This window comes from Micrasema longulum, unplaced genomic scaffold (assembly GCF_059751315.1).
Source record: "Micrasema longulum isolate JH-2025_06_02 unplaced genomic scaffold, ASM5975131v1 h1tg000640l, whole genome shotgun sequence".
NCBI lineage: Eukaryota > Metazoa > Arthropoda > Insecta > Trichoptera > Brachycentridae > Micrasema > Micrasema longulum.
This window is the reverse complement of record NW_028277836.1, coordinates 107,473-122,590: the sequence shown is the minus strand read 5'-3', so window position 1 is coordinate 122,590 and position 15,118 is coordinate 107,473. Positions and strand designations below refer to the sequence as shown.

General features: G+C 34.8%; 1 protein-coding gene across 5 annotated transcripts in view; it reads right to left on the bottom strand.

Annotated features, from left to right (window-relative positions):
- Positions 1-15,118, bottom strand: part of krz (beta-arrestin protein kurtz) — an 88,677-nt gene that overhangs the window by 13,809 nt on the left and 59,750 nt on the right. For all 5 annotated transcript variants that reach the window (XM_088229177.1, XM_088229178.1, XM_088229181.1 and 2 more), the window contains exons 3-7: positions 11,465-11,507; positions 8,317-8,446; positions 4,862-4,922; positions 1,859-2,267; positions 86-221 (exon numbers count right to left, since the gene is read on the bottom strand). In XM_088229177.1, coding sequence (XP_088085303.1) covers positions 86-221; positions 1,859-2,267; positions 4,862-4,922; positions 8,317-8,382 — 672 coding nt within the window. In that variant the 5' untranslated portion in view covers positions 8,383-8,446; positions 11,465-11,507. The remainder of the gene's footprint in view (positions 1-85; positions 222-1,858; positions 2,268-4,861; positions 4,923-8,316; positions 8,447-11,464; positions 11,508-15,118) is intronic.

Genomic DNA, 15,118 nt, shown 5'->3' with positions numbered 1-15,118 from the left:
GAATTATTTTTAGTAAAAATGAAAACTTTAAACTTTTTTACCAGTGCAATTTATTGAAAGTAAAGGAGTAAAATAAAATAAATACCTCTTTATCAAGGGAAGCCTCTAGGTATAATTTGTTTGGGCTCATCATGAACTCTTTGGACACTTCTACTGACGGCTGTTCTCCTTGCTTACTCGGAGCATACATTATTTTTCTGATAGCCAGGCGTACAGAGTTTCTGGAAAGGGAATTTAAACAGTATAAAAAAAACTCCATTATAAGAACTTGCATTTATACTATACAAAACGATGTGGAAGACTAGACATTTGGGAAGCTTATGACTTGTCATAGGCTGATATACGTTTTTATACTACATGAATTTTAGCTGCCATTTTCATATAGCTAGTACAAAAATACAAATAATTGTTGTTTGACTAGATTTGATGGTATTTCAATACTGTCAATAAGCAAACTTTTCTATAAAAACATTACTCTCAAATAAAGTATCATTATCATCTTCACATTATTTTGAGTATAGTTTTAATGTCTTGAAATAATTGTATATATTATCAAACAATCATTAAAAACTATTAAATGTAAATAATGAAATAAATTAATTTAATTTGCTTAATTTTTATTAACGATATTGCCTTTTAATTAATACAAGAATATTAGATATTAACATAAGTTGCGTCTGTTTTTTTCAAATTACAAAATGAGCACCAAAAACAAAATGGAAGAAAATTTTCTGCTCTACAAGAAAATGAGTTTACTTTTACGTAACATGTATTATTTTTAGTGACCGACCGAAGTTTCGGTTTTGGTTTGAGCCAATAAAACGATTTTCGGCAGAAGTTTTGGTTTCGGTCAATAATTGGCCGAAACTTCGGCTCAGACAAAACCTGTGGTCGGGATGTGTCGAATTACGTTTGACTGTACTCGGGTGCATCTTATGGTTCGTGACTCGGCCGCGTGACGTGTGCCCTTTAGTTGTTTCAGCTTTCGGCCAGTGAGTGTTGGTAATTGTCAAGTTAAATTTATGCCTCTTATTTCAATGTGTATTTTATTTAAAACTTATTTTGAATAACTCGTAAGGTTTAAAAATAAAAACGCCTAATTTTGGGCGTTTTGAAGAGACTTTTAACTTATTCAAATAAGTTTCAGTTTCAGCCGAAACTAGAACAGAAGCCGAAATTCGGTTTCGGTTTCGGCGGAAAATCTCGTTTCGGTCAGTCACTAATTATTTTATTTGATAACGAGCCTTCAAAATGGAATGTCAAGTAGACGAAAGTGAGCATTTTTGACACCTCCTTCTGTTCACGTTCAATCGAGGAATAAATCTGCTCAAGACGCTCGCGATATTTGCGCAGTGTACGATGAAGATGCTATGAATTGTCTATTTTTGTCTTATCCTCTTGTTCTCTTAATTTGTAAAAAAAACAGACACACCTTATGTTAACAACCAATATGTATAGTGTAACCCAGGGGCAAACGGACAGTCTTAAGGTTTTATGTTATGCACACGGCAATTCATAGTTAAAAATATATATAATATATACTAAAAATTAAATAAGCTATTACAGCATCATATTAAATGTTTACTTTACACATAAACTTAATAACTACTACAAAATATTTTTTTAAAAAAGCAAAGGTCCGTTTGCCCCGTGTCAAGGGGAACATGACATTTGAGTCATCGTTTTCACATTGAATGCATCTGAAATTTGGGTCTTCTCCATTAGCAACCGTATTTCACTCTGCTGACCCAAAAGTTAAGATGGGGTCCGTATGACCTGAGGTCCGTATGCCCCTGGGTTACCCTATGTATTTAGGTCTGTAAAAATGAGTACATAAATCTAGATAAATAATAATAACCTTTTATGTGGCTTATCATCTTGTGAGTCGGCGACAAAAGCTTTGAGTTCATAGTCCACTCCGCATGGTTTCCCCGTGTCTCCGGGGGCCGGCTGCAGGGTGACCGAAGCGGGGCAGTGCGGTGGTAGCTCGAAGTAGAAGGGGAATGCGCAAGGCCCGAGCTTGCGGACCAAGCGCTCCTGGAGCCTCGTCAGGGGGCGCCGAGCCCCTCCGGCCGCCCCCGCACCGATGCCCGGAGCGCCAGCGCCACCCGACGCGGGGAATATCTGCTCTGCCGCGAGGTACAGATCTTTCCGGAAGGTGAGGCCCAGAACGTCGAGGTCTTCGCGGCCATACCGGAAGGCGGCGAGCACATGACCGAAAACTTTCCGCTCTTTTACGTACTCTGGATCAATGAGAACTACGCCATCTGGAAAATTTATAATATTTAAAGAGATGCAGTTAGGGACTGGGTAGGAACTGTGTTATCTTTCACATAAACATATTCTGAATAAGAGAGGCAGTATAATAGGAGTATTAGTGTACACTCACCCAAAGCACTTCGAAAAAGATCGAAGCCTTTGAAATGTGGTGCTACAGGAGGATATTACAAATCTCCTGGGTGGACAGAGTCCGAAACGATGACGTCTCCGACGGATGGAAAAAGATAAAGAGGTACTGAAGACCATAAAGAAAAGAAAACTTGAGTATTTTGGGCATGTGATGAGAGGTGAAAAATTTCACATTTTAAAAGTCATTCTACAAGGAAGGATTGAAGGAAGACGCAGTGCAGGTAGAAGGCGCATCTCTTGGCTTAAGAACTTGTGTGACTGGTTCCATTACAGCACTCAGTCCTAGTTAAGGGCAGCTGCCAACAAAGTTAGAATTGCTATGTTGATGTTCAACCTCCACCAGGGAGGGGAACGATAGGAAGAAGAAGTAGATATTTTATTTTGATTTATTTTATAGATATGTGGGTTCATAGTCCATTGATCGATGACACACAGACGTGCAATAATTTCATCTGATATAGAGCAACGACCGATGAAGCGAGTCATCATTTTATATTGAATACAATAAAATGCCTGTCTAGATAAGAGCAATGTCCTTCACGAAGACATGAAGCACAAAGGAACGTGGCCTATAAAGATACTACAGGTCGTGGTAATACCCAGTCAGCCCAAACAGTCAGCCCGAGCAGTCAACCCAGCCGTGTAGAAAATCAGTTCCAGTATGTAGTTCAAGTGCAGCCATTTGTCCTCATCACCGTAACACTTGAACGACATAATTCAATTCATTATTTATTCGCCATGTGATAAACTCACGCATCAAACATAAACCTCGTGACTTCTGTCAATCTCTAACTGGGGTGGGAGCTCCAACCCCTCAACAATAAATATTTTGAATTATTTACTGAGATGCCATTAGGAACTCTCAAAGATGGAGAAATGATAACTAAAATGGTATATGTAAAAATACCAAAACATAAAATTCATTATGAAAATAAAATTTTAGTTCTCTTCAATCTACTACTATTTACGAACACCAAATCCTAGCCTTTGTGTCTTTTTATTATTATTAAGCACTTTATACATATCTACTGAATCAACAGAAGACAGAAAAAACCGTTAAAATCAAATCTAAAACATTATTGACTCTGATCCGCGGTACAATTCTTCTTCAGAAAGCTCGCCTCCTATGGGTCTCACGAATATCGTATGATTAGGGAACATCCAACAAGAGATATAAATCCCCAATATGAAAATGAGTTAGAAAATAGTATATATACACTTTACTATGGATTTTTTTTTTTTACTAAAATTCTACACTATACTATGAAGAGATGAGGAAGAATGGGAAGGAAAGAAGGAGGAGAAAGGAATAACTCAAATATTCAGATAGCGACATTTCAACCTTGATTTAAATGTAAACATCTTGTTATGCATACCCTTCAGGTGACCAATAAAATTAATTTTCATAGAAAAGAACATCTGTACCTTAAAACAGCGGTTTTCAACCTGAGAGGCGCGCCTCCGAGGGGGGGGCGCGGACTATTACCAGGGGAGGCACCAATAATTGAAAAAAAAATTGATAGGATAATCCTGCGATAGCTCAGTAAAATAAATGTTTCAAAATCAAACCTTAATTTAATTTTGGATGAATCTTAGCGGAGAGTATGAATCTTTGTATTGCAAAGAAATGCAGGAAATCCTACCGTTTGTAACGTCTTATTTATTCGAAACGGGCTATTCGCCACTGGCTGCAATGAAAACCAAATATCGAGCCAGGTTAGTAGTCGAAAGGGAGATACGAGTGGCTCTCTCCAAATTGCTCCCAAGATTTGATAAACTTTGTGCCAATAAACAACTGTAACCCTCACATTCAATTTTTAGATTATGTTCTGTTGATTGTAATTTATAGTTTTTTTGTTGTAATAAAGTGTATTTATTATTATAACTATTAAAAAATAAATGTTAGGGAGACGCGGATTTTTTTTTGGGGGGGCGTAGTACGAGGTTGGAAACCGCTGCCTTGGAGGATAAATCACGGGAGTCCACTTTTTGCCGTTTTGAAGTTAAATATGCAGAAATTATCGCTATAAGCTATTTTATACGCGAATAAAACACCAGAGTTCACTTTCGTCGTAAAATGCCTTTTTAAGTTGAAATAAAAATCATTAACATCAGTAATCCCAGATACGCATTACGAAAATAATGTATTGAAATTATCTCATTTGGTTCATAAATTATGATGTTTTGGAAATCGCCCAATCACAAAATCTTGTTTCCTGAACATTTCGTTTAATGTGTCTCCCGTGGTTTATCCTTTAAGGCACAAATATTTACTAACATATTTATTTTTGAGGAAGAAATGTACAGCGTAATGTACATCATACACATCTTATTATGTCTAAAAATATGGTTCATTGGCCAATTAAATCAATAAATATCAAGCCATATAAACATTATTTATTAATCAATTTTAACGACACGTGTTTTTAAAAATACTTAAATAACCATTTACCTATAGGGTCGACATGTGATATGTGATCCACAAAATCCCTTTTGCCCAAATATACTGTAATCTGAAAATAAACGAACATTTAAATATATTACACCTTCAATTTTTAAATGTCAGTATGAGTCCAGGCTGATGAAGAATATAGTTGTGTGTGAAATAGAACCAGAACGCTAGAAAAGTGGCTTTGGCTCGACGGCTGTTCAGCTGTTCATCCTGGCTCTATTTCACACACAGAACTGTATTCTACATTTGCCTGAACACAGGTTTTTGTTTATAAGATCAGACGGGGTAAGATCGTAACCACGGGAAAAGAGGAACAAAAAGTCATCTCTTTTGTTATATTGTAAACCATAATATTGTATTATGGAAAGCTCAATTTGTTTAGTTTTTTTTTCTGTTTACATTTTGTGCCGTTGCATCATGCGCACACTTGCCAAACTTACTACTGACTGCTCGATGTATTTTATTTCTTGTAAACTTTTTGAAATTATTTTAATGTTACTAGAATTCCAATTGTCCACGCGCTTTGTATCTTTAACTGTAAATAGAGTCTACATAGATTTCTAGCTGTCCGTGCACTCTGTAGCAGCAGGATAAATTGTAATCTATATTCTATATGTAAACGTTTTTCATTGATGTATTTTTTTATTAAAAATATTATTTATAATAAAAGGGTATTTTTTGGGGAAATGTAAATAGAGGCTAGATGGTAACTGTCCGTGCGCTCTGTAACTGCAAGACATGTTTTTATCTTTAAAATTTTAAATAAATATATATTTTTAAACATTTTATTTTTAAAATAAAAAATAATCTATTAAAAAAGAGGAACTAAAATCCCGACCGCCTATGCGCTCTGTAGCTGCAGGACGTGTTGGGATGCTTATTGTACGGCGCCCTTGAGGCGATTTTCCACAAATACGGCGCTATAAAAAATTAACTCGTGCCCGAACGCTCAGTCATGCTCAATTCGTATTTAGTCGTTCTTCGACCGCCAGCCAGGCGTTACGTTCAGAATCGAAACCAAAATGCCTACGTGTGTCACGAAAGGATGTAAAATCCGTTAAGAATTCCCAGGAATATTAGACCTAAAATAGCCGTAACTCATCCCGCAATTATTGCAACTTTTACGGAATTTTTGTAGCTCCGCCGTCGCAGTGAGCAAAAATTGTATTTTAATTACGCCTCGATAGCGAAACAACGCCACTCTTTCAAAAAATGTTTTTTTGTAAAAATAATAAGCGTAAGTTTGTGATTAAAACGCCATACTCCAAATTATTATATCTGCTTGCGTTTAAAAGTTATGGCGGTTTTAAGTATATAATATACTACCGGACACCCTATATAATGAAATATCTCAAGACGCAAGCGGGGGAGGGTTGGGAAGTTTTGAGTAATAATAGAGTACCACGTCTCGAACACATGTGCAAAATCAAAATCATGTGCGAAAATCAGCTGGTTATAAAACATTAGATGTTTAAAACCTAAAATTCCTCGGCTATCATATTAAAATATCTTTAAAAAAAGCTTTTGTAAACGTCAAACTACGCCTAGCACGCAATTGTAAAACTCTTTTTAGAAAGGTGCACTGATAGGAATACATTAATTTTTGAAATATAATAAACGTGATTTAATAATATTTTTGCATTCCTTAAAATCCACTGGAAATAAATAAATGGGCCGAAATTACAAGGAATTTAAGGAAAGAACCTGATTGGGATCCACCAAAATCGTATATTGATTGTTAACGTTAAAATAAAAACAAATGAGTATCCTCCAATTTTTTGTAGTATACGCGCGATAGTTACATGGAGCCCTGGTATAAATAAACAAACTTCTTTTTACTTTACATCACTACTTTTCAAATATTTTACTATATAGGGCGTGTCTATGGATTATTATGTCAATGTTAATAACATTGTGTTTTTGATGTAAAAGTTAGCTTAATATAAAATAGTAATAAATAGACTTACATTCTGTGTAACATTAAAAATAAAAATATTAAAATTCTGGACACAGAGAGCAAATTTTAATTTACAAAAGAGTATGACGCTCTTACCCCACCTGATCTTACTAGTAGTAAATAATATGTATATAAATGAAACATTGTAATACAAAAGATGCATACAAAACAAAAAAAAGAATGAATGATTTAAAAAAAGTTTCACAAATGTCGGTCTATTTTGTAGGACTTCTTCCGCGAGATTAAGTTCGATCTACTCGTCCTTGCGCCACTATTTTTTTCATTTGAATCTTCGCCTCGCAACGTGGCCGAAGTAACTGAGAACACGGATTTGCACCGTGGAAGAAAGACGCTGGTCAATATCCAATTCTCGGATTATAGAAAGCAGGAGGTAAAATCAGCCATTCACAATGGAGTCCTGGTGCCGACCCCGATGTATGGGAGCGAAGTATGGAATTGGAAAAACGAGAAAAAAAGTAGTCGAAATGCGATCTCTCAAGCGAATGTTTGGTTAAATTATGTACGATAGGCGCACAAATGCCAAGATCCGTACATATTGTAAGGCTGAGATAAGCATTATCGACAAAATCAAGAGAGGAGTTCTGCGCTGGTTTGGACGCGTAGAGCGAATGGACAGCGAAAGAACGGCTAAAAAGATTTACGACGCAAATGTTGATGAATACAGGAAACGAGGAAGACCGAGAAAACTTTTTGAAGCACTGTAAAATGAAACATTTGTCAGTGTGTAATAAGTAGATGTTCCTTTAATTATGTTCATGTTATAATCATATTAAAATTTTTAATCGGTCACCTACATTATGAAAACCCCTCTCTCCTCTCCTCCCCTCCATTTCCTCATCCCTTCGTGCTCTTTTTTTCTCTCGTCTCATATATTATATGATTTTTTCTCTTTACTGTATGTACGTACTATTTTGATGTATGCACTATTTTTTTATTTTAAATTCTTATATAACAACTGTTGTTTTTCTTAAATAAATAAAATAACAAATAAAAACATGGCATGACCGAATCCAACAAATACTCGACAAGTCAGAAGTCAGAATAATCGGCGGGCGTGCAAGAGGAGATGCATGGATGTAGAGGAAGCGAGATATGTAAGCAAAGACAGAGTGATATGGCGTTCTGTCTTCTCTGCCAGCCCTTACGGAAAACGGCGTGATGGTTTGTTTGTTAGTAGAAACATGAGACCCAAGGGCTGTACATGGTATCCGCAACATTCTACCTTAGCACCACATCTTAAAAGCGCCTATCTTTCTTCGGCTCTTTCTCACAAGGTCTATGTTTCTGCGGCGCACAAAATAATGGGAAAATTTTGTGTTTTGACTATTTTTATTTTTGTAGACTCGGTGATACTTCATTGTATACAAAATTCTTCATCATTGCCTTTTACAGCGGTTCAAATTCACAGCCAGCGATATTATTCGAGCAGACGGGGTTCTTACGTTGGTCCCGGTAAGGGAAAGTTAGGTTTGGTTACCTTCCCGTTGGGGGAGCTCTTCTTGAAGACCCTGGTCGCCTGCCTCTTGCTGCTAGCGTCATCCATGTCTGGGCTGCCCGAGGGCGCCGCCTCCGCGCCCCCACCCGCCCCCAGACCCTCCGCCACCACGCTGGAAACAAGCCAATAGTGTTATTGCCGTTGTGGTCCCGTGGTAAGTGTCGCGGACTCACGGAACAGAGATTCGCAGTTCGAACCGCACTCTACCACAAGTTTTACGATTATTATTTTCTAATAGTGAGTATAATACAAAACCCCGAGAGTTGCTAAAACTCAATTCGGAACCACAATAAGATTTTAACATAAAAATGTACTTATTAAGAACAAGAAAGAAATAGTTTAACATTTTATAAATATAAACCAAACAAATGACACAATTTCTTAAACAAAATAAACTGACCAAAACAACAAAATTCAACAGATGGATGAGTTAAGGAAATGTGGATGTTCAAGCATAGGCAGAATGGTGAATGTTACACAGTATGTAAAGTGGCCACTTAAACCAGCCAATGAAAGGTCATAAACCCTGGAAATGCCTAGACCTCCATAATCCCATCTCAAAAATGTTTTCCCTCTCTGTTGTCACAAATTTAAAAATAAAAAAACTCCCTAGGGAGGAAATCCAGACAGTCTGCAAGCATTTGGACACACTCGAGACATTGTTGAATTAACTACCTGGTAAGAGAAGAATTATAAAGATTAGAATATTGTTTTCAGACGTTGCCTAGTAGGTGAATTGGTTCAGCCGGATGAATCTCACCCGCATTATAAAGGTTTCAGCTCTTTTACTTCACAGAAAGTCAACAGATGGATGAGTTGAGGAAATGTGGATGTTCAAACATGGGCAGAATGGTGAATGTTACACGGTGTTTAAGGTGGCCACTTAGCAGGTCAATGGCAGGTCATAAGTCCTATAAGTGCCTAGTCATAAGCCCTATAAGTGATAAAATAATTTTCACTTGGATTTTACAATAAAAGGGGTAGGTAGAAATGTTATTTTTAAGTAAAAAAAAATAATGGTACATATTAATTTATTAGCATATATTATACTGCCCCGCTAAGGCTGAATGACGCATCTGCTAAGTTATAAAATATTATGTTTAACACCTATGCTAAATAGACAAAACAAATTAAAGGGCGAAATAAAATAAAATAACATACAATAAGACAAGTAGAAAATTTAGTACCGATATAAAAACAGTAATATTGTCGAGTTGAAAGCGAATTAAACTTTTTTTTTTTTTAAACCGTCGACAAATACTTGAAAATAGACATGTTAAAATGTTAAGCAGCCGGGTGCAGGGGAAGACGAGATATCCAGGTTCCATCTTAAGTAAGAGAGGCATGATGTTCCATCCTTCGCTTATCAATACGGGGAAGAAGCGTAATGATTTGTTTGGTCTTTTCCATTTCATCATAAAAATCTTAATCAATCACAGGTTCGGTTTCGGGGAAAAACGTGCCCACTTTTAGTACAGAGAATTTAGTACAGACTACATTTAATTTACTTTTCTACTATCTTTGCATAATTACAGCCAAGGGGCTTAATTCAAGTAGTGGATTACTAGGGAGTAATTGAACGTAGCTATGCAAAAAGCAGCCAGCCACAGAAAAGTGAAACTGAGATAATAGCACTTTTGTGAAAAGTGTAAATAATCAAATCTACACCGAAGTTAGAATGTTTTTTTACTTTGAAAAACCATTAGTAATGCATACATTCGTTTTTTAATGTAATACAAAAAAGAATTTTGATATATATTTGAGCAGTTTTAATGATTTTTATAGTCTTCCTGACCGCACAACCTAAGATGCGCATTTTGCAGAAAACAGCCAGCCCTAGTAAAATTTTGATGCACATATGTTGTTATGTCATTGTGTATTAAACATATTACTTCATTTATTACTTTTATTTTTGCACCACAACATATAATTACAGTGGTGAATTGCATCACAGAACACCCTCGATAAAAATCACATTTAGTTTTTGTGTTCTCACCGGGAATTGAACCCGGAACCTTCCGTGTGTGAGTCAAGCGTCTTGACCACTACACCAAGGAGGCCGCCAATTTATATTAATATTAGGGTATTCAATTATGTGTTTAAGGCATTTCGGTTATATTTTAAAGTATGGCTGACCACACAAACTGAAATAGATTTTTCAGAAAACAGCAATATCTTATGTTGAATGCATGGGGTGACATTCTGCAATAAAACATATATTTTTATTACAGGTATTTTTAAATTAATGAATCTATAATATTTAAATACTTAAGTGTTTATCCACTTAATTTATTTAAGAGAACTAGATTTTTTTCACGTAAGATTTTTTTAGAGCTTTAAGTGTTTTCTGCTAATTGAGAAATACCGTTTTGTGATCAACACTATATTCATAAGGTGATTATTGCAGTTTTTTGTATTAAAGCAGCCTGGCTGTTTTTAGCACAACATAGAATTGACCTTACTGCACCCGATAACACCAATATCTATTTATTTATTTTTCGAAATTGTGGACTGGCTGCTTTCTGCATAACTACGTTTAATTCTTCTTCATCCTAGTCAGTCCCTCATGACCGAGGATCTTGACCACCATGTCGTACTCCCTGCAGTTTTTATCTGGTCCGACCAGCGCATGGGAGGAGGGACTAATTGAGGCCCTCAATATCAAAGATGGCCAAACGACCCCATCCATACCTATTTTCGAGAAAATTACAAAAATCTGTAATAGCACTTTTTAATTTAAATATTAAAAAAATATATATATATTTGATAATATTTGGTGCCATTAACACTTTGAACAATTAACAATGTAACATAACAGGAAACGCTATTTTTAGTATGTATTAAATATGCATTTGGCCGTTTTTAATACTATTATTAGCGTTTGGCCATCTTTGATACCGAGGGCCTCAATTATATTCAATCAAATTGTGACCTCACCGGGAATAAAACTCGGAACTTTTGCGCGCGAGTCAAGCTTCTCACCACAAAATAGATAGTAAATTTAAACCAATGCGCACTAAGAATTTCTAATGAAATATTGTAAATATATTAATTTTTTTACACGATTTGTAACAAAAGACGAAAAAAATTATTTTGAATAATCTACATATAGTAATAAAAAGTGACATACCTGATACCTCAAGGTGTCTGTTATCGGGAAACACTATTTGATTCTGAAACAATGTGAAAAATACAAAATATATTTACTGCTCGTAAATCAATAATATAATAGGTGCAGAAGAGAACTAATAGGCTTGATTCAAAATAACACAAAACAAACCTTCGGTCTGTTTTTTGACCTTTATCATTAAATCAAATGCAATTTTCCACTCCTACTTTCCTTCATTCATCCTTCGCCACTCCTCATAAATTTCCTTCTTTTCCTTCGCACTATCTCTTTGTTTTGTCCATATTTCTTTTATTTTAATATATAGTATATTTAAGATTAAGATAAAATTATAAATAAAACTTCTTAGTTTAGTTTCACTATTATTTAATTTTGACCAATGAGCGCTTTCGCCCAAGAAGGCATCTTCAGGACTGGTAAGTTGTTTACAACATTTAGAACTTTTAAAATATTTGTTACAAGGTATTTTACTAAAGGACAGACAACATAAATATTATTACAATTGGTTTGCAAAAACTGTTCATTTTTCAGTCCTAGCGTGAAAGTGAAACTTAACCAATAATTATTGATAATTTTATCTAAAGCATTAACTATGGAGTTTTATCAAGAAAAATCCACAAAAACATAAATACAATATTTAGTATATTAATTATTCGTTAAACCGCCGTCGCTTTATTTTAGTATAAATAAGTGAATTCATGTCATTAGATGGCAGGCCCTACTATTTATATATTTATATATATATATTTTTACAGTTTCTATTTTGAATCATTTAACCAGTACATCTGATTGTATTCGAAATAAATAAAAAAATAAACAAAATAAAAGCAAGTGAAAATCCGAACAAAACTCGAGGTACACTAAAAAATATCACAATGTTATCCTTTAAATATGAAAATGTTTTTTAAAATCTAAAAAATAAAGAAATCCAATAAATATAGATACTACTGAAACAATAAAACACAAATGTATTGTCTGTGTGTGGGTATATGTATTGGGATATTGATATTGTAAGAAAAAGAAATATTATGTTCTTTTCTTTGATTTAGTAATTTTAAAAACTTGTATTATTTTCGGATAGTATTCTTTGTCTTAATAAAAAGTACATTCAAATTAGACAAACAAGTTTGAGAACAAAAACTGATCATAAAATAAATGCTTCAAATATAAACTTTATATAAAAACTAATCATTTCGTTGAATCACTCGAAAGTTCAATATGATCGGCTAAACTCTTTAATTATTGACAAGCTCTTAAACCTTACACCATTAGATTAAGGGAGGGTCTAACACCTCCAATCAAAAGTTTCTCTATCAAGGATTCCAACCCCTAAACCTTAAAAGTGTGCTGTTTGTATTACGTGGAACTTATTTAAGCCACTAAGAGAGTAATCCATGGTTTTATTTATTTTTAAACAACAAAATCCAATATAATTCATTAAATAAAACCATCAGTATTGATAAATTCTAAAACGGAATGTTTTGTAAACAAAAGGTCAGGTTACTTTTGAAGTTACTTTTTGTAACAACAACGACAACAAACCATCACGCCGTTTCCCCGTAGGAGTAGGCAGAGAGGATAGAACGCCATAACACTCTATCTTGGCATACAGACCTCGCTTCCTCTACATTCATACATCTTCTTATGCACGCACGCCGATTATTCCTACTTTTGACATGTCCATCTTCAAGTATTTGATGGACTTGATCGTGCCATGTCTTTCTCGGTCTTCCTCGTTTTCTGCATCCATCAACATTTGCATCGTAGATCCTTTTAGCCGTTCTTTCGCTGTCCATTCGCTCTACATGTCCAAACCAACGCAGCACCCCTTTCTTAATTCTGTCAATTATGCATGTCTCAGCCTTACACACTTCACGGATCTCGACATTTGTGCACCTATCATACATCGTTTTACCACACATTCGCCTGAGGGATCGCATTTCGACAGCATTCAACCTACTTTCATCATTATTTTTCCAATTCCATACTTCGCTCCCATACATTAGAGTTGGAACTAGAACTCCGTTGTGAACTGCTAGTTTAGCCTCCTGCGATAAACATTTGTTTGCCAAAGTAGATTTTAGTGCACCGTTCACCCTGTTCCCGGCACTCACCCTCCACTTTTTGTAAGTTATCCATAATAATAATACTCGTACTATTGTTATTATTATTATGGATTGCTTGTACATAGTTATTTTCATAATATTATTATGCTTAAAGGGTTCTTTACAAAGTGATAATATGAATATTGATTTTGATTGGACTTTAAATTAAAGTTTAAAAAAATAATTTTCTCATCACATGTTGCGGATTTATTCGAATGGTAAGAGAACAGGTGGGTTTCACATTTTTTCTGAAACATCATTTCTCTCACAGCTCATTGGGATTTACTTATAAACCTGGTATAAAGTTACACCTAGGCATATAGTGGTATAATAAATATGGGAAAAGCATCCTTATTCTACCACTATAATAAGGATGGTATTTTCATCCGTATTCTACCACTATGCCTCGGATTTTGTGTGCGTATACTTAAATATATGTACATTACAAAAATACAATTAAAAAAAAACTATTCAAAAAAATTCTAATGGTATATAACCCCTTAAAACTAATATTTCACGTCGGCCCTACCAAGAATCGAACAGTAGAAATGCATAAGGACTGCACTATGAGGTGGACTTATCGGGCTTCTTACCCGAGAGTAGTAACCCATCGAGTCGAAAACACTCGTCCAGGGTTCTGGTTCTATTTCACTCACAGAACTGTATTCTTCGTGTGCCTAAACATGGAAAAATATAGATATAATCAGTTTACAACCACTGCGACGTTTTAAAGCTGTGTACAGGATCAAGTAATAAATTAATGCTACACAATAGGGAAATATCACACACTACGATTACCGATAAAAATATCTGAAATGGATTTAGAATAATTCATTGTATTTTCAAAATCAATATGGATATTGTAGAGAAATGTTTTCACACATAAATAAAAAAAAGGAATTCAAAAAAAATATTTCAGTAGAAAAACGCGACGTATTTGGCCTTGATTGTTGTGACGTCAAGATTCATGAAATTGTTCTAAACAAAGTTCAATTGTAGGAACAAATAAACATGAATCGTGACGTATTAGGGGGGTGGCTAATGGAATGACGGTTTTTGCGGGAATTGTATTTTTTATGCTACTAATAATTAGTAAAAAAATATTTTATTACTGGACAGTATTTCATAGACATTTATTACTTTAAAAATGTTTAAAAAAAGTGATATTTCCCTATTGAAATTAAAACTCAATAACACGAATGACAGACGGTCGAACATTAAATCTGAAAATAAGGTGAAAAATGCGACCTGACTCGTAATTTATTTGGTTTACAGATGTAAATAATATAATATCTGCCATCTCCTGGTAATTCTGTTCATAACATATGCGGAATCGGGGATAAACGAGTTATAATATTAAAATTAATTCTACGGTGTTCTTATTCCTGAAATTATTAGAAGAAATGTATATTGTGGACCTTTGAATTATTTTACTTAGTGATTCAATTATTCAAATGTAAACGAGGCAATTCTTCAGATTCAGACGTGAGAAGTCATGTAGAATTAACAAATTGATCGGATAAAGAAATACAAATCCTAATTCGACGGCAAA